Here is a 20,825-nt window from a genome sequence, read left to right as displayed (position 1 = left end):
CCACACCTTCTCCTAATTTCCACACTCCGAATTTTCTGCATAATATTTGTACCACACATTGCCCTTAGACAGGACATCTCCACTGCCTTCAACCGCCTCCTCGCTGCTGCATTCACAACCCAAGCTTCACACTCATATAAGAGTGTTGGTACTACTATACTTTCATACATTCCCTTCTTTGCCTCCATAGATAACGTTTTTTTGTCTCCACATATACCTCAACGCACCACTCACCTTTTTTCCGTCATCAATCTTTCATAATTCCATCCGCCGACACGTCAACTCCCAAGTACAGTGGTCCCCCGCTTTTCATAGTTCCCGGCAATCGTAAATTTCGCCAATCATAGGGGTATTTTCGTATAAACATGGACTCGCTTTTCATAGGTTGACTCGTGAGTCGTAGTTCGTCCGGGCCGCGTACCCACGGCGTGAGCCGGGGCGGCAGCCAGTCTGGCATTCTTTACCAGTGAGCGAAGGTCCCCTTACGTGCTCCAGCGAAATATTTCATAATATTCCATTTATTTTAGTGCTTGCAAGTACTAAATAAGCTACCATGGCTCCAAAGAAAGCTCCTAGTGCCAAGCCTGTGGTAAAGAAGGTGAGAAATATGATTGAATTTAAGAAAACTATCATTGAAGAATATGAAAGTGGTACAAGTGTGGCCGAACTGTCCAGGATGTATAAGAAACCCTACACAACCTTGTTTATTTATTTAGTAATTTAAGCATACATACAGAGGTACAAAAAATACAGGTAAGAGCAGCATGCCAAAGCCACTTATATGCATAGCATTACGGGCTGGCTTAAAATTAACTTAAGATTAACTAAGCAATGATGAAATCAGTGATAAAACATTATTGTAAACAGATAACTATAAAGCACAAATGAGTATTACAAAGATAGGTCATATGGTTGCTTGCATTGCTGTACATTCAGTCGAATGGAGTATTCTGTTAGGTAGTGTATTTAAAAAAATACTAATTAAGTTAGATTGGGTCCTAGGTTTAACATTTGTGTGATATAATTGTGAGTAACATATAGGATATACAATTTATAAGGTTCAGTTATTCAGTATTTATTTGGTTTTGAGTGAGTAAGTGATCTTTGAGAAGAGACTTGAATTTATAAACAGGTAGTGTTTCTTTTATATTTACAGGTAATGAATTCCAGATTTTAGGGCCTTTTATGTGCATTGAGTTTTTGCATAGCGTGAGATGGACACGAGGAACATCAAAGAGTGATCTGTGCCTTGTGTTATGGTCATGTGTTCTGTTGAGGTTGGCAAGGAGATGTTTGAGGGGAGGGTTAATATCAGAGTTCAGTGTTCTATGTATGTAATAGGTGCAATAATAAGTATGGATGTTTTGTATGGTGAGTAGGTTGAGTGTTTTGAATATTGGTGGAGTGTGTTGCCTGTAGTGAGAATTTGTTATCATTCTAACTGCAGCCTTTTGTTGGGTAATTAGTGGTCTGAGATGGTTAATTGTTGTTGAGCCCCATGCACAAATTCCATAGGTGAGATAGGGGTAAATAAGAGAGTGATAAAGGGCCAGGAGGGCTGACTGTGGAACATAGTACTGTATCTTCGATAGTATGCCTACAGTCTTGGAAATTTTCTTAGAAATTTGTTGTATATGTGTATGAAATTTGAGTCTATTATCGAGGTGGATTCCTAGGAATTTTCCCTCTGTTAGCTTTGTGATAGGTGATCTGTTTATTTTTATGTTAAGAGGTACATCTGTAGCTCTGTTACCAAACTGAATGAAGTAGGTTTTGTCAATGTTTAGTGTAAGTTTGTTAGTCCTCATCCAGGTAGATATTTTCTGTAATTCGGTGTTTACAGTATTGGCTAGCGTGACTGGGCTCGGGTGAGAGAAGACGTATGTAGTGTCATCTGCAAAAAGTGTGGGTTTGAGTAATTGCGAAGCATTTGGTAGGTCATTTATGTATAGGAGAAAGAGAAGAGGGCCAAGGACACTTCCCTGTGGGACACCAACTGTAATTGGTTGTGCGGAAGAGCTTGCCCCATTTGCGTACACATACATTATTGGCTTCTGTTGCTGAGGTAAGACTTGAGGTAGTTGAGGGAGTGCCCTCTAATACCATAGTGTGACAATTTTACATGGAGCAAGTCATGGTCAACTGTATCAAAAGCTTTACGTAAGTCAATGAAGATCCCCAGTGGGACTTCTTTTTTCTCTATTGCAATGTATATATGTTCTAGCATGTGTATAATAGCATCATTAGTATTTTTATTAGGCCTGAATCCAAATTGGCAGGGGTTGAGAATGTTTTGGGAGATGAGGTAGGAGTAGATTCGTTTATGAATTAATTTTTCGAAGATTTTTGAGAGAGGGTGTAAATTGGATATTGGCCTATAGTTATTCAACTCTGTTTGGTCTCCTCCTTTATGGATTGGGGTGACCCTTGCTATTTTGAGAACTGTAGGGAAGGTGGAGGATTCAATGGATTTGTTAAAGAGTGTTGCAATGATTGGTGATAGTACTTGTGACGCTTTTTTGTATATAAAGGGTGGTAAGGTATTTAAATCTCCTGCCTTGTTTTTCAGTGCGTTGATAATAAGGGAGACTTCATGTGGGTTAGTCGGAGCTAGGAACAGTGTGTTCGGGTAGTTGCCAGTGAGGTAGTCATTTGGTGGGGTATCTGAGCTTGGGATTTTATTGGCAAGGTTTTGACCTCTAGTGGAGAAGAAATCATTGAGTCTGTTTGCCTCTTCTGTTGGTGGGAGTTGGGGTTCATCTGATTTTGCTAATTTTATTTCGCTATGTCGTGATATCTTTTTTGTTCCCAGAATTTCTGATAGGGTCTTCCAGGTCTTTTTTATATCACCTCGTAAGTTGGATAATCTGTTCTCATATTACAATTTTTTTGCCCTTCTTATCAGGCTGGTTAGGATTGACGAGTAACGTTTTGTTTGGTCTCTGGTTATGTGACCCATTCTGTACTGTTTTTCATATCGGTGTTTTGTATTTATGGATTTGAGAATGCTGGGTGTTAGCCAGGGACTGTTCAGTCTCTCAGCTGTCATCTGTTTAGTTTTTTTAGGGCAGTGCTTGTTATAAAGGTATTGGGTCTTTTTTAGAAAATTATTAAAACATTCGTCAATACCTGTATAGATTTCTAGCTCAGTGTGCCAGTCAATGTTTGTTACTGCTATTGTGAAGTTATTAATGGCTGCCTCATTGTGAAGTCTGAAGGTGACTTTAGTAGTGTCTTGGGGTATTTTACCAAGAGTTATGAGGAAAGTAGGGTAGTGGTCTGTGGTATTATCTGTAATTATGCCTGATTTTAAAGGGGATATGGTGTTGGTCCAGATGTGGTCAAGTAGGGAAACACTAGTCTCTGTAACTCTTGTAGGTTTTGTTAGTTGGTAGCAACATGCAGTTACTCATTGTGTTTGTGAATTCAGTAATGTGTGGGTCCTGGTCTTGCAGGAGATTTATATTGAAGTCACCTGAGAGTAGTAAGTGATCTTTGTTCATGCGTGCATCAGTTATCATACTTCCTAGGTTTTGACTAAATTGGCTAATGTTTGATTGTGGAACTCTGTATATGTTTATCACTGTGAGAGGTTTTTGTAGGTATTTGGATTTGAATTTAGCTATTATATATTCCCCATGTTCACCCCTTGTGCAAGTATTAGTGATACATTCTAGTTGGTCTGAGTAGTATATAGCTGTGCCACCCCCTTGTTGGTCTGGCCTACAGTTGTGTATGGCTGTGTAACCAGGAATGGCATAGACATCTGTAGTATCAGGCTTTAGCCAGGTTTCAGTTAGTGTAATGATGGACATATTGGCATGCAAGGAATTTAGTAATGCTAGGAGGTCATCATAATGCTTGCTTAAAGATCTGATATTGTAGTTAAAGATAGTTATGTTGTTGTTGGCTCTGAGAAGTGCCTTTGATTGTTCTGCTGTGTAGTAATTACAGTAACTGTTTGAATCATTTAAGTCATTAAAGAAGAGGTTGGTATCAGGATCAATGCTTGTAATCATAAGATTTGTAGTGAATCTATAGTTAGAATTAAGTAAAAAATAAAGTAAATATTCTAAAGCTAAAAAAAAAAATAGCACCTGAATTATTTAACAAATGTAAAAATAATGAGCTAAGGTAGTTTTTTAAAGCTAAAATAAAGGAGACAATATAAAAGGGACTAAAATAATTTGTGGTGAACAAATAAAGTGATGATCAAATAATGGAGCTTGGGAATATGATAGTAGGTAGTACTTTAAAGGTAATTCTTTAAAGTTAGAATTATAATATAAAATTATAATATAAAAGGGACTAATATAAGTTGTGGTGAACAATAAAGTGGTAATCAAATAATTGCACTAAGGTCTAATATAATGACTTTTGTGGAGTCTTATGTTTTGAGCTAGAATGAGCTATAGTACAACTAGATTTAATCTAATAATATAACAATACAAATTAAAAATAGCACCAGTCTCTCACTAGTAATTGCAATATGGTCTAATATAATGAACTTGGTATTGACTATAGTACAACTGAGTTTAATCTAATAATATAAAAAAGGCACAAGACTCTCAATTGTAATTGCACTAAGGTGTTATATAAGTTGTTTACAAGAATTAGAGTATAACTAGATTTAAATTGACAAGATAAAATATACAAGTTAAGGTAGCAAAAGAATAAAAAAAGTAGAAAAAAAAAATATATGAGGTAGTTGGTACTAGTTAGCAAAAGATTGTTAAGGGCCTTGAACAATAATATAATTGAAATATACACTAATTGCACACACAATATAGTCACTAAGATATGAAAACAATCTTAGAGTAGGAATTATAATATAAACTTATAATATAAAAATACAAATTGAAATGGTACTTGCAATTGCACTAGAGTCTGGTATAGGTTGTTGACAAGATCAAGAGTATAACTAGATTTAAATTGACAAAATATAATTCACAATTAAAGTACCAAAAGAATAATAGTAAAAAATAACAATGGTAATGTCTTGGTTATAATATGATAGTAAGATGGTACACAGGTACAAAGGATTATATAAAGGTTGGAGTTGAATATACAAACTTGAAAATTTGGCAACAAAATGTTATGGGAAGTATAAAATAATGTTTAATGTACAAAAGTAAAATTGACTGGTAGTAAATATGGTGTTTAATAAAATTTTAGTAAGTAATAATGATTACAAAAAAGTGAAAAAGTAATGTTTATTTCATTCAATATTGCACTGGTAGTTATACTAGAGGTTATATGGCAGCAAAAGGTAATTAAGAGTACTCTAAGATAGTAAATGTGGTATTAAAACAGGTAAAGGTAATTAGACAAGTAATGGTTATTAAATGTCAAAAATGTTAAGAGTAAATTGAAATTATAGTAAAAATGATAATTATTAATTTTAGTAGGTAATATCAATTGATAGTATTTTAAAAAATATGAGGTAATAATATGGACAGAGAAAGTATCAATTCAGCTAATGTTTAAACAAACAATGGTAAATAAGAAAATTACATAAGGTGACTTATGCTTACTAGTAAAATCACAAAATGAGGTAGTTGATTATTTAATTACTAAGAGATTGTACAATGAAATTTGAACAATAAAGGAGCAAAACATTCACTACACTACGTAGGCTTTTAGGTTGGACATTGTTTAGTTATTCTCTGTAAGATTAGTATCCCTGAGAAATCATGATAGATCATTCTCGTTCGTTATTGTGTACAGTTGACCTACATTTGTTTTCCTAACAAGAATTTTCCCATCTCGTGTCCTTTATGATCTGCAGAGTAATTTCTTTACTGTTTGTTTGGTTCATATCACTGGGAAAAAGTGGACTGTTAACTATTACTGCGTCCGAGAGTTTATCTTGCTCAGTTTTATCTTCTTGGAGAGCAAAGTAGTCGCTGAACTGGTTATCTAAGTTGTTCTTCCATTCTTTTACTGCTTCTTCAACCTTTGTATTAAGCGATATTATTTGTTGGGTATGGCTATCTATGACTGCTTGGATGGTCTTGTCACAGTTAGTCATTCCTGGTGTTGATAACTTTTGTTCAAGACTGAGGATTTTGTTCTCGAGTTGTGTCATCCTGGTGTCTTGTTTTGTTAGTGTCTCTCGAAGATTCATATTTTCAATAACTAAGTTGGAGATGTATGTTTTTAGGGTATCTGGATCGTTGGTCATACCTGAGAGACTACTTGGTAGGTTGAATCCGGGGAAGAGAGGGGAGGATGGGCTGGTGGCAGCCATGTTTGTTGTTATTGTTGTGGTGTCGCCTTGAGCGGTGGTGAGTGGGGTGGTTGCTGGGCCGGCGTCCTCCTGACTACACTTGTTGAATAGTTGATTTATCGGTGTTTTCTTGCTGGCCTTGGTGCTGTTTCCTCTTAGATTGCGCCTCATAATACTACAGGAATTGTTGTAGTTAAGAAGAAGTTGTAGTTATACAAAGCTTAGGGTTACGTTGTTCGGCTGGCAGCGGGGTGTTTCTTTCGGTTTGTGGGCAGTCTTCCTTTGATCTCTATTATTTTCGATTTGTAGGTTTCACTGTTGGTAATCTTTGGTCATTCTGGGTGCTACGTTGGGTAGTGCAGTTTTGCTTGTAACTAGGTCATCATAGGAGCATTGGTAGCTCTGATTGTTGGAGAAAAGTACGGAGCTTGGAAGTCGCTGCTGCCGCTGCCACTAACCCGGACTTAACATGTTCCATAGTGGCCAAGAAAAAGGAAATAAAGGACGCTGTTGTTGCAAAGGGAGTAACTATGCTGACAAAAATGAGATCACCAGTACTGGAAGAGGTTCAGAAGTTATTATTGGTGTGGATAAATGAGAAACAATTAGCAGGAGATACTCTTATGACTTCGAGTATTTGTGAAAAGGCTAGGCAGTTGCATGAAGATTTGGTAAAGAAATTGCCTGCAAATAGTGGTGATGTGAGTGAAATTAAGGCCAGCAAAGGCTGGTTTGAGAGATTTAAGAACCGTACTGGCATACACAGTGTGGTAAGGCATGGTGAGGCTGCCAGTTCGGACCACAAGGCGGCTGAAAAATATGTGCATGAATTCCAGGAGTACATAGAGGCTGAAGGACTGAAACCTGAACAAGTGTTCAATTGTGACAAAACAGGCCTCTTTTGGAAGAAAATGCCAAAGAGGACCTTCATTACACAAGAGGAAAAGGCAATGCCAGGACACAAGCCTATGAAAGACAGGCTGACACTAATGTTCTGTGCTAATGCTAGTGGGGATTTCAAAGTGAAGCCATTACTAGTGTACCATTCTGAAAATCCCAGTGTTCAGGAAAAACAATGTTATGAAGAGTAAATTGTGTGTTTTGGAAATCTAATAGTAAGGCATGGGTCACGAGGGAAATTTTCGTCGAGTGGTTCAATGAAGTGTTTGGCCCTAGTGTGAAGGAGTATCTCCTGGAAAAGAAATTGGATCTCAAGTGCCTGCTAGTAATGGACAATGCACCTGCTCATCCTCTAAACTTGGATGACCTAATTTTCGAGGAGTTTGGGTTCATCACAGTAAAGTTCTTGCCCCCGAATACCACTCCTCTCCTCCAACCCATGGACCAGCAGGTTATTGCAAACTTGAAAAAAAAAATACACAAAAGCAATGTTTCACAGGTGCTTGACTGTGACCACAGACGCTCACTTGACCCTAAGGGAATTTTGGAGAGAACACTTCAGCATCCTCCATTGCATAACCCTTATAGGTATGGCTTGGGAGGGAGTGACTACCAGGACTTTGAACTCTGCCTGGAGAAAATTGTGGCCAGATTGTGTCGACAAGAGGGATTTTGAAGGATTTGGGACTGACCCTAATGAGCCTATGTCTGTGGTAAAATCAATTGTGGCACTGGGGAGATCCATGGGGTTGGATGTGAGTTTGGAGGATGTGGAAGAATTGGTGGAAGACCACAATGAAGAGCTCACCACTGAGGAGCTGCAAGAGCTTCAGCAGGAAGAGCAACACATCGCAGCTCAGAATCTTGCTGCAGAGGAGGAGGAAGAGAGATGGAAGAAGGTGCCTTCTTCAGAAATTAAAGAGATTTTTACTATGTGGGGTAAGATGGAAAGCTTTATGGAGAAACATCACCCTAACAAGGTTGTTGCAAGCCAGGTTGGTAACATGTACAGTGACAAAGTCTTGGGCCATTTTAGGGAAGTGTTAAAGAGACGCCAGAAACAGAGCTCTCTCCACAGTTATTTTGCGAGACAGGACTCCAGTGACTCTCAAGGTGGACCTTGTGGCATTAAGAAACAGAGAAGAGAAGCAACCCCAGAAAAGCAAATGGTACCTGAGGTGTTGATGGAAGGGGATTCCCCTTCCAAACTATAAACAATCCACTCCCTCTCCTCCTCCAGTCTCCCATACACTAAGAAGAATCTCCAATAAAGGTAAGTGTTATGCTGTTAATGTTTCATTCATCATTTCCCATTGTATTGTTTATGTGCTACATGTATATTTCATGTAAAAAATTTTTTTGTTTTAATACTTCTGGGTGTCAGGAACGGATTAATTGTATTTACATTGTTTCTTATGGGGAAAATTGATTCGTAAATCCTAAATTTTGTTTATAGTAACGGCTCCAGGAACGGATTAATTACGAAAAACGAGGGACCACTGTATCTGAAAACATTCACTTCTTCCATACTCCTCCTCCCCAATTTGATATCCAATTTTTCTTTATCTAAATCATTTGATACTCTCATCACCTTACTCTTTTCTATGTTCACTTTCAACTTTCTGCCTTTACACACACTCCCAAACTCATCCACTAACCTTTGCAATTTTTCTTTAGAATCTCCCATAAGCACAGTATCATCAGCAAAAAGCAACTGTGTCAATTCCCATTTTGTATTTGATTCCCCATAATTTAATCCCACCCCTCTCCCGAACACCCTAGCATTTACTTCTTTTACAACCCCATCTATAAATATATTAAACAACCATGGTGACATCACACATCCCTATCTAAGACCTACTTTTACCAGGAAGTAGTCTCCCTCTCTTCTACACACCCTAACCTGAGCCTCACTATCCTCATAAAAACTCTTTACAGCATTTAGTAACTTACCACCTATTCCATATACATGCAACATCTGCCACATTTCTCCCCTATCTACTCTATCATATGCCTTTTCTAAATCCGTAAATGCAATAAAAACTTCCCCACCTTTATCTAAATACTGTTCACATATATGCTTCAATGTAAACACTTGATCTACACATCCCCTACCCACTGTGAAACCTCCTTGCTCATCCGCAATCCTACATTCTGTCTTGCCTCTAATTCTTTCAATTATAACCCTACCGTACACTTTTCCTGGTATACTCAGTAAACTTATTCCTCTATAATTTTTACAATCTCTCTTATCTCCCTTCCCTTTATATAAAGGGACTATACATGCTCTCCGCCAATCCCCAGGTACCTTCCCCTCTTTCATACATTTATTAAACAAAAATACCAACCACTCCAACACTATATCCCCCCTGCTTTTAACATTTCTGTCGTGATCCCAACAGTTCCAGCTGCTTTACCCCCTTTCATTCTACGTAATGCCTCACGCACCTCCCCCACACTCACATCCTGTTCTTCTTCACTCCTAAGAGATGGTATACCTCCCTGGCCAGTGCATGAAATTACCGCTTCCCTTTCTTCGCTGACATTTAAAAGTTCCTCAAAATATTCTCGCCATCTACCCAAAACCTCCATCTCCCCATCTACTAACTCCCCTACTCTGTTTTTAACAGACAAATCCATTTGTTCCCTAGGCTTTCTTAACTTGTTTAACTCACTCCAATTTTTTTCTTATTTTCATTAAAATTTCTTGACAGTGCCTCTCCCACTCTATCATCTGCTCTCCTTTTGCACTCTCTTACCACTCTCTTCACCTTTCTTTTACTCTCCATACACTCTAATCTTCTTATAACACTTCTGCTTTGTAAAACCTCTCATAAGCTAACTTTTTATCTTTTATCATACCCTTCACTTCATCATTCCACCAATCACTCCTCTTTCCTCCTGCACCCACCCTCCTATAACCACAAACTTCTGCCCCACATTCTAATACTGCAGTTTTAAAACTATTCCAACCCTCTTCAACACCCCCCCCCCCCACTACTCATACTTGCACCAGCCCACCTTTCTGTCAATAGTTGCTTATATCTCACCTGAACTTCCTCCTCCCTTAGTTTATACACTTTCACCTCCCTCTTACTTGTTGTTGCCATTTTCTTCTTTTCCCATCAACCTTTTCCATCTAGTTATTAACCAAAATTACACTAAGTGAAGTCTTTGAGTAAAGATTTATATATTAATTTATTACTACCATTAAAGCATCATGGTTTATATGTTTTGTATATAAATTGAAGCATTTATTTTTATTGTATAACAGGCCTAAGCAAGATAATATGGTAAGTTTAACATTGGACTCCAAGCTACAAAACTGCCAGCAACGATCCACCCTCTGCACTAGAATAAAAGAGCACCCAAGTCCGGGCTCCAATCCAGGATCTCCTGTCACTGAGCTACCACCTCCATTCATCACCAGAGTTAGTCTGCCAGCCCCGTCCCGCAAGTCACATCAACGCTCTCGTTCAGATGCTACCGTGGCACTTCAAGCTCAGTCCAGTTCCTCCCGGGGACACAAGCGCACTCCATCATCAGGTTGGCCAGTTTTTTTGCTTCTAATCATTAATGATTTCTTTTGAAAAAAAATATAGGTCATGACGGCATCACTAATCTGGCAATCAGTTATCCTGTTCCATCAGTAATCCGGCACTAATTTTGGCTAGCATAATTTGAAATTTCATCATTATGCTGACTTGGATCATTATACTGACTCAGATTTCATCACTATACTGACTCAGGAATTGTGCAGATAGTTGTAAATCCACAGCAGCAAGCCAGTGATGAAAATGAGGAAGATGTAGCAGAAAGTCTCTGTTGATAGGTTAATTCAGTTGACAGGTGAACTGCTAAAAGGTCTAGAGCAACACAGTTTTATAAGTGAACAATAAATAATGAATGTTTACATGCTGCAGGATAAACTAATCAAAGAATGGCCAAAATATGTGAAACAGCTCAGCTTGGTTAACTTTATTAAGTGTATTCTAACCTAACCACTTTGTAATCTGGCAAACTCACTAATCCGGCACACTACAGGTTCCAATGATGCCAGATTAGTGATGGCCGACCTGTATCTGTATTCCTATTACAGACCAGGCATATCTTGTTAATTTAGCGGGTTAAATTCGAGACTGCTACCATAAAGCGAATATTGCCTTAGAGTGAATCACAGACTTCTTTTTACTTGCCAGTGCATATGAAAAACCAAAAAAACACGTTGAGTCTATTATGTATTTATTAAGTGTGCAATAACACCAGGTCTGAACAACAGTGCAAAAGTAAAAATAATAAGTAAAAAATTAAAAATTGCTGAAAACCATTTTAAGAGCAAGACAAGTGCCAAAAATAATAACCGTGATTATAAGTGAAAAGTGCTGTATTAGCCAAGCGCTATAAAGTGAGTGTCGTATTAGCCAAGTGCTGTAAAGTGAGCACCGTATTAACCAAGTGCTGTTAAGTGAGCACCGTATTAACCAAGTGCTGTAAGGTGAGCTCCATGTTAGCCAAGTGCTGTAAAGTGAGCACTATTAGCCAAGCGCTATAAAGTGAGTGTCGTATTAGCCAAGTGCTGTAAAGTGAGCACCGTATTAACCAAGTGCTGTAAAGTGAGCACCTTGTTAACCAAGTGCTGTAAGGTGAGCTCCATGTTAGCCAAGTGCTGTAAAGTGAGCACTATTAGCCAAGTGCTGTAAAGTGAGTGCCATATTAGCCAAGTGCTGTAAAGTGAGTGCTGTATTAACAAGGTATGACTGTAGCAGGTTTATTAGGATTGAAAATACCATACAGGTTGGCCATCACTAGTTTGGCATCATCGGTACCTGTAGGGTGCTGGATTAGTGATTTTGCCGGATTACAGAGTGGTTAGGTTAGAATACACTGAACCCAATGGCGATATTTACACATCAGCGATTTCACCCACTTTATGCCCTATTTTTGGCTCATTCCATTGTTCCAGTCTACCAAACTCGTAGCTATTTTGCTAGTATTCTTTTTATTCTGTCGATTGAGTACAAGAAACCGCCCATTCACCTATTTCAACTATCCAAAAAAGTGGTTAGAAATTGGCAATTTGGCCAATTTCACAGAAATTTCAAAAGATGTCAATTTCAAAATAGGGCCCAGAATAAACAATGCAGACATTCCTGGCAATAAAATAACATTTTCTCTGTTCATCATCATGTCTCCAGGCCCCTCTTATATTACTCTTGCTTTCTATTTTGAATTTTTATTAACACAAAAAATAGATGATTTACTGTTATGCAGACTACTGCATTATTGTAATAATTGTATAAATAATGTCAACCCATTTGTGGCTGCTTATTAGACCGACCAGTTGGACACATATTGGACGGTGACGTTGTTTGTTTACTCTTGAACATCGGCAAAAATTGAACAGTTCCGCTACTTTGAGCTCAATTTTAAGGTACTTTCCAGTTTGAAACCAATCAAAATTATATCTATTTCTATAATATATCTTCCATTCTATCAAATGAGACCAAAACAACGAGGATACAATCATGCAAACTACAAAAATACACAGCAAAATCGCTGTTTTACACCAAAAACACAAGCCTTTTTATTTTCTTTACATACTGCGTGCTGCATGATCTTTTATGTAGTGCACACTTACCACACAGACCTTTTCTCTCATATGTAGGCCCAAATTTACTGGTCACAGCTTATCTGAATGAGCTAAACTCATGGTAACTGACAGTGGCTTTGAAGCCACCTTATCTTTTATGACAATGTACGGTGTATGTGCTTTACAGAATGAGAAGCATCTCTTTTATTCATTCGAACCATGGCTAGGGCTAAAGGTGAGCAGGTTATAACAATAAATGGAGAAAAAGAAATTGGAATGACTTATACAGCAAGTAGCACCACCAAACAGTAGTGGCAGGTTGGTGTGGAGACCCCGGAAATTTGAAATTATACTAACCGAATTTAGTGCCAGATTACTTACGGAACCAGATTACTGAATGTTGGATTAGTGATGGCCAACCTGTACTTTGTCAACAACAACAAAAAAAAAAAGCGTTAAATACACATGCATCATACACTCATTGCAGCTTCATATTGATTCTGCATTTCAGTCAGTTAATTTTAGTTGATGTTTTCTAATTTATCAGTGATCAGAGGAGTTGCTGTTTGCAAGGATAATAAGAGAATAAATGTTTTTACAGGTTAAGCACTTTTTTGGCAATTAAAAATTGTGAAAGAACTAAAATGAAGAATAACAAATGCATAAACAAAAAATATTTTTCTTTAATTAAAGAATGCTATATTGTACAGTATTACTCATTCCAGAATTTATTTTCCATAGGAAGCCTCAAAAATTGTCTTGGTGACCTTACTTCAGGTCGAGCCTTTGACAATGGCTGTTGCTGCTTTGACTCAGAAGAAGCTAGATGTAACTCACTACGGGGAAAAACCATAGAGTGTCACTGTGGAGTAAGTATTGAGTTAACCTTATTGTCCTATCATCTTTATTATTATTATTCTTTCATCAAACCTGTTGTATTCCACTGAGGCCTAAAAAAAAAAACGAATTTTTTTTTCCCAACAAGTTGGCCATCTCCCACTGAGGCAGGGTGACCCAAAAAGAAAGAAAATCCCCAAAAAGAAAATACTTTCATCATCATTCAACACTTTTACTTCACTCATACATAATCACTGTTTTTGCAGAGGCACCCAGATACAACAGTTTAGAAGCATACATAAAGATATTATATAACAAATCCCTCCAAACTGCCAATGTCCCAAACCTCTCCTTTAAAGTGCAGGCATTGTACTTCCCATTTCCAGTACTCGAGTCCGGCTGTATAAAAATAACCCTTCACTAAATATTACCCTGCTCACCCTCCAACAGCTCGTCAGGTCCCAAAAACCATTCATCACCATTCACTTCTATCTAACACTCACGCAGGCTTGCTGGAAGTCAAAGCCCCTCGCCCACAAAACCTCCTTTACCCCAAAAGTTATTATTATTATTATTATTTTTGTATCAGTCATTTTGTTTTGGAGAAAAGTTTGAGAGTATACATCTTTGTTGACTTGACACATGCGTGCACAGGAAATATTTCTCATTACAAAAACCAGGCCATGTATCCTCCTGGTGGACATTTTGTGTGTGTGTGTGTGTGTGTGTGTGTGTGTGTGTGTGTGTGTGTGTGTGTGTGTGTGTGTGTGTGTGTGTGTGTGTGTGTGTGTGTGTGTGTGTGTGTGTGTGTAGTTGGATTATATGCCTATGACTAATTTTGGGACATCCCATCCTCCTAATGAAAGTCAGTATTTTACTCTGTCATAGACATTCTGATGTGTGGCTGTCGCCTGGGAATGAGAGGGTGAGTGACTATACGTTAATGTGTACCTAGGGAGTTCCCGTTTACTATTAACACTCCAAACACTTCTGCTAACTCTATTTATTATTACACTTGTGGTATGTTGCAATTTGTTAAATTTTTCATATAGATGACAGTCTGACTTAAGCAAACTAAATAATGTATATCCAGAAATTTGCTTAAATATAAATGAAAAATCAGTGGTTGCTTTAGGAGGATGAGTTGTTGGAGAATTGTTATACGTATATCAAGAGCATTGTGACTGCTGTATCAGCCAGGCTGTTGCTACCTGCTTCCCTCAAGTCTAGCAGATCACACAGCCTGCCTGATATGTTCACGCTTGAAGTCTTATCTTTGCTATGATATACAAGATATGATGTAGGGTGAAATGACAGTAGTTTGTTGGATTATGTATTGGTAGATAAAAGACTGTTGAGTAGACTTCAGGATGTACATGTTTATTGAGGGGACACAGATATATCAGATCACTTTCTAGTTGTAGCTACACTGAGGATAAAAGGTAGATGGGGTACAAGGAGAATAGAAGCATCAGGGAAGAGAGAGGTGAAGGTTTATAAACTAAAAGAGGAGGCAGTTAGGGAAAGATATAAACAGCTATTGGAGGATAGATGGGCTAATGAGAGCATAGGCAATGGGGTCGAAGAAGTATGGGGTAGGTTTAAAAATGTAGTGTTAGAGTGTTCAGCACAAGTTTGTGGTTACAGGAAAGTGGGTGCGGGAGGGAAGAGGAGCGATTGGTGGAATGATGATGTAAAGAGAGCAGTAAGGGAGAAAAAGTTAGCATATGAGAAGTTTTTACAAAGTAGAAGTGATGCAAGGAGGGAAGAGTATATGGAGAAAAAGAGAGATGTTAAGAGAGTGGTGAAGCAATGTAAAAAGAGAGCAAATGAGAGAGTGGGTGAGATGTTATCAACAAATTTTGTTGAAAATAAGAAAAAGTTTTGGAGTGAGATTAACAAGTTAAGGAAGCCTAGAGAACAAATGGATTTGTCAGTTAAAAATAGAAGAGGAGAGTTATTAAATGGAGAGTTAGAGTTATTGGGAAGATGGAGGGAATATTTTGAGGAATTGTTAAATGTTGATGAAGATAGGGAAGCTGTGATTTCGTGTATAGGGCAAGGAGGAATAACATCTTGTAGGAGTGAGGAAGAGCCAGTTGTGAGTGGGGGGGAAGTTCGTGAGGCAGTAGGTAAAAAGAAAGGGGGTAAGGCAGCCGGGATTGATGGGATAAAGATAGAAATGTTAAAAGCAGGTGGGGATATAGTTTTGGAGTGATTGGTGCAATTATTTAATAAATGTATGGAAGAGGGTAAGGTACCTAGGGATTGGCAGAGAGCATGCATAGTTCCTTTGTATAAAGGCAAAGGGGACAAAAGAGAGTGCAAAAATTATAGGGGGATAAGTCTGTTGAGTATACCTGGTAAAGTGTATGGTAGAGTTATTATTGAAAGAATTAAGAGTAAGACGGAGAATAGGATAGCAGATGAACAAGGAGGCTTTAGGAAAGGTAGGGGGTGTGTGGACCAGGTGTTTACAGTGAAACATATAAGTGAACAGTATTTAGATAAGGCTAAAGAGGTCTTTGTGGCATTTATGGATTTTTAAAAGGCGTATGACAGGGTGGATAGGGGGGCAATGTGGCAGATGTTGCAGGTGTATGGTGTAGGAGGTAGGTTACTGAAAGCAGTGAAGAGTTTTTACGAGGATAGTGAGGCTCAAGTTAGAGTATGTAGGAAAGAGGGAAATTATTTCCCAATAAAAGTAGGCCTTAGACAAGGATGTGTGATGTCACCATGGTTGTTTAATATATTTATAGATGGGGTTGTAAGAGAAGTAAATGTGAGGGTCTTGGCAAAAGGCGTGGAGTTAAAAGATAAAGAATCACACATAAAGTGGGAGTTGTCACAGTTGCTCTTTGCTGATGACACTGTGCTCTTGGGAGATTCTGAAGAGAAGTTGCAGAGATTGGTGGATGAATTTGGTAGGGTGTGCAAAAGAAGAAAATTAAAAGTGAATACAGGAAAGAGTAAGGTTATGAGGATAACAAAAAGATTAGGTGATGAAAGATTGGATATCAGATTGGAGGGAGAGAGTATGGAGGAGGTGAATGTATTCAGATATTTGGGAGTGGACGTGTCAGCAGATGGGTCTATGAAAGATGAGGTGAATCATAGAATTGATGAGGGGAAAAGGGTGAGTGGTGCACTTAGGAGTCTGTGGAGACAAAGAACTTTGTCATTGGAGGCAAAGAGAGGAATATATGAGAGTACAGTTTTACCAACGCTCTTATATGGGTGTGAAGTATGGGTGATGAATGTTGCAGCGAGGAGAAGGCTGGAGGCAGTGGAGATGTCATGTCTGAGGGCAATGTGTGGTGTGAATATAATGCAGAGAATTCGTAGTTTGGGAGTTAGGAGGAGGTGCGGGATTACCAAAACTGTTGTCCAGAGGGCTGAGGAAGGGTTGTTGAGGTGGTTTGGACATGTAGAGAGAATGGAGCGAAACAGAGTGACTTCAAGAGTGTATCAGTCTGTAGTGGAAGGAAGGCGGAGTAGGGGTCGGCCTAGGAAAGGTTGGAGGGAGGGAGTAAAGGAGGTTTTGTGTGCGAGGGGCTTGGACTTCCAGCAGGCATGCGTGAGCATGTTTGATAGGAGTGAATGGAGACAAATGGTTTTTAATACTTGACGTGCTGTTGGAGTGTGAGCAAAGTAACATTTATGAAGGGGTTCAGGGAAACCGGCAGGCCGGACTTGAGTCCTGGAGATGGAAAGTACAGTGCCTGCACTCTGAAGGAGGGGTGTTAATGTTGCAGTTTAAAAACTGTAGTGTAAAGCACCCTTCTGGCAAGACAGTGATGGAGTGAATGATGGTGAAAGTTTTTCTTTTTCGGGCCACCCTGCCTTGGTGGGAATCGGCCAGTGTGATATTAAAAAAAAAATATGTTTCTTAAATTTCATTTCAGAAGGCTCAAGTTTTTGAACCTTATTCTCAGTGGTGTTTTTTAAATACTGAACTGTATGTGAAAAGGTTTACATGTATACTCGCTTGGAGGATATGTTGAGTGTTGTACAGTGGTACCTCGAGTTATGAACTTAATTCGTTCTAGAAGGCTGTTCGAGTGCTGATACCGAGCAAATTTGTTCCCATGAGGAATAATGTAAATTAGATTAGTCCATTATATTAGTTCAAGTTGGGAGCTGTTCGAAACTCGAGGTACCACTGTAGTTGGTTCTGGGGACTATTGACCTAATGGCCCAGTCCCAGACCAAGCCTCTGGTTGATAGTCTCATGAATCAGACTGTTGGCACAATCAAGCATGCAGTCCAAAGTGGGCACCACAACCTGGGTGATCAGTTTCTAACTGAGGGTAACCTATCAAGTTCCCTCTTGAAGACAACCTGGAGTCTGTTGCCAATTCCCCTTGTACATATATGAATGGAGGGTATTGAAATGTTTTGGTCCCTTTACACTCTTAGTGTACTCACTGTCTACCCTGATTTTCACTGGAAGTTTTATGAACTCTCTTAGAGAAGTGTCTTGTTGTGTAAGAGGTTGTAAGAAGTGTCTTGTCGTATGAGAGGTTGTGAAAAATGTCTTGTTGTGTAAGAGCTTGTGAAAAGTATCTTGTAGTTATTTTTTTTATATAATAAAGTCCTTGATACTGTGTGTGTGTGTTATATTGTCTTGGTTTTCAAAGTATTGTTTTATCATATGTTTTGTGTGATTAGTGTCTTGTTAGTATCATGTGTTGTATGGTTATAAATGTTACAATCTCTGGCTGGTAATTCCTTGTACCACATGCAATGAACACAGTGTTTTAACTGATACTGTACTGTATTGTATATATCTAGTATTTATAATGCTATTTTTAGGTTTTTACAATTGTTAGCTTTACTAAAAAAAATTATATTTTTAAATCATATGAAAGATTTCAGAAAATAACATTTAATTTTAATGCATAAAGGGTCTCTTGTCATCATTTACACTGTATACTTATCCATGAGTTAAGAAACTTTCCTAAATTCATATTGATTTCAAGTATCTTCATTTAGGCTCCAAGATTATCTCCGGAGTTGGAGTTTGTGCGTGCCCTGATCTCCGTTGGTAAACGCCTGGGAGCACAGCCTACCAAAGAAGCAAAAACATCTCGATTACTTGCCGAACTGTCGGTCCTAAATTTAAACCTACCTGCACGTGTGTACCTGCCATTGTGTGCCACAGAAATGCCCCATCATGTAGTGCGCATTCCACCACAAGCTGCTGTTGTGCTAAACTCCAAAGATAAGGTGAGTGGGAGGGTTGTTGTTGTGTTAATGCTAAACCCTAAGGGTCATTCAGTGCTGCAGGGAAGTATATGTAAAATTAGAAATGTGCGAAGGCTAGAAGTGAGCGAGGGGCAGGAATGTGCAAAGTGAAGGATTAGTGGAGGCAGAGATTACTGTAAGAGTAGAATTGAAATCAGTTGGTTCAATAGCTTAGTTTCCATTAAAATGTCTCCATTGAAGGTGGGACTTTTAGCAAGGTCAGTGAGTGTGTTAGAGTGGTATAGATGTTGAAAGTGTATCCTGTGTGTCCTCTGATAGACAGGATATTCTTTTAATATACATTGAACAGAGTCCTTGCAGAATGGTATCATTTGTTTTTCTAAGTGGTATTTGTGAGTGAATCAAGTGTGTCCAGTCATAATCAATAGAGTGCAGTTTCCCAAACCTGATAATGGTGGGAAGAAGTTGGCCAGAATCCTAATTGTGTATATGGCAAGGAGGAATAACATCTTGTAGGAGTGAGGAAGAGCCAGTTGTGAGTGTGGGGGAAGTTCATGAGGCAGTAGGTAAAATGAAAGGGGGTAAGGCAGCTGGGATTGATGGGATAAAGGTAGAAATGTTAAAAGCAGGTGGGGATATAGTTTTGGAGTGGTTGGTGCTATTATTTAATAAATGTATGGAAGAGGGTAAGGTACCTAGGGATTGGCAGAGAGCATGCATAGTTCCTTTGTATAAAGGCAAAGGGGGCAAAAGAGAGTGCAAAAATTATAGGGGGATAAGTCTGTTGAGTATACCTGGTAAAGTGTATGGTAGAGTTATTATTGAAAGAATTAAGAGTAAGACGGAGAATAGGATAGCAGATGAACAAGGAGGCTTTAGGAAAGGTAGGGGGTGTGTGGACCAGGTGTTTACAGTGAAACATATAAGTGAACAGTATTTAGATAAGGCTAAAGAGGTCTTTGTGGCATTTATGGATTTGGAAAAGGTGTATGACAGGGTGGATAGGGGGGCAATGTGGCAGATGTTGCAGGTGTATGGTGTAGGAGGTAGGTTACTGAAAGCAGTGAAGAGTGAGGCTCAAGTTAGAGTATGTAGGAAAGAGGGAAATTATTTCCCAGTAAAAGTAGGCCTTAGACAAGGATGTGTGATGTCCCCGTGGTTGTTTAATGTATTTATAGATGGGGTTGTAAGAGAATAAATGCGAGGGTCTTGGCAAGAGGTGTGGAGTTAAAAGATAAAGAATCACACATAAAGTGGGAGTTGTCACAGCTGTTCTTTGCTGATGACACTGTGCTCTTGGGAGATTCTGAAGAGAAGTTGCAGAGGTTGGTGGATGAATTTGGTAGGGTATGCAAAAGAAGAAAATACAGGAAAGAGTAAGGTTATGAGGATAACAAAAAGATAAGGTGATGAAAGATTGGATATCAAATTGGAGGGAGAGAGTATGGAGGAGGTGAATGTATTCAGATATTTGGGAGTGGACGTGTCAGCGGATGGGTCTATGAAAGATGAGGTGAATCATAGAATTGATGAGGGGAAAAGGGTGAGTGGTGCACTTAGGAGTCTGTGGAGACAAAGAACTTTGTCATTGGAGGCAAAGAGGGGAATGTATGAGAGTATAGTTTTACCAAGGCTCTTTTATGGGTGTGAAGCATGGGTGATGAATGTTGCAGCGAGGAGAAGGCTGGAGGCAGTGGAGATGTCATGTCTGAGGGCAGTGTGTGGTGTGAATATAATGCAGAGAATTCGTAGTTTGGAAGTTAGGAGGAGGTGTGGGATTGCCAAAACTGTTGTCCAGAGGGCTGAGGAAGGGTTGTTGAGGTGGTTCGGACATGTAGAGAGAATGGAGCGAAACAGAATGACTTCAAGAGTGTATCAGTCTGTAGTGGAAGGAAGGCGGGGTAGGGGTCGGCCTAGGAAAGGTTGGAGGGAGGGGGTAAAGGAGGTTTTGTGTGCGAGGGGCTTGGACTTCAAGCAGGCATGCGTGAGCGTGTTTGATAGGAGTGAATGGAGACAAATGATTTTTAATACGGCGGGTTAGGTTCCAGGCTATCACCAGAA

The 20,825-nt window shown here is 38.9% G+C and overlaps 1 protein-coding gene across 6 annotated transcripts in view; it reads left to right on the top strand.

Annotated features, from left to right (window-relative positions):
* Nucleotides 1-20,825, top strand: part of LOC128692826 (phosphatidylinositol 4-kinase beta fwd) — a 652,994-nt gene that overhangs the window by 556,257 nt on the left and 75,912 nt on the right. For all 6 annotated transcript variants that reach the window (XM_070092189.1, XM_070092187.1, XM_070092190.1 and 3 more), the window contains exons 4-6: nt 10,404-10,675; nt 13,461-13,588; nt 18,552-18,785. In XM_070092189.1, the coding sequence (XP_069948290.1) occupies nt 10,404-10,675; nt 13,461-13,588; nt 18,552-18,785 (634 nt within the window). The remainder of the gene's footprint in view (nt 1-10,403; nt 10,676-13,460; nt 13,589-18,551; nt 18,786-20,825) is intronic.

Source organism: Cherax quadricarinatus, chromosome 38, assembly GCF_038502225.1.
Source record: "Cherax quadricarinatus isolate ZL_2023a chromosome 38, ASM3850222v1, whole genome shotgun sequence".
Lineage (NCBI taxonomy): Eukaryota > Metazoa > Arthropoda > Malacostraca > Decapoda > Parastacidae > Cherax > Cherax quadricarinatus.
The sequence above is the reverse complement of the archived record's forward strand: the minus strand, read 5'-3'. Positions and strand labels throughout refer to the sequence as shown.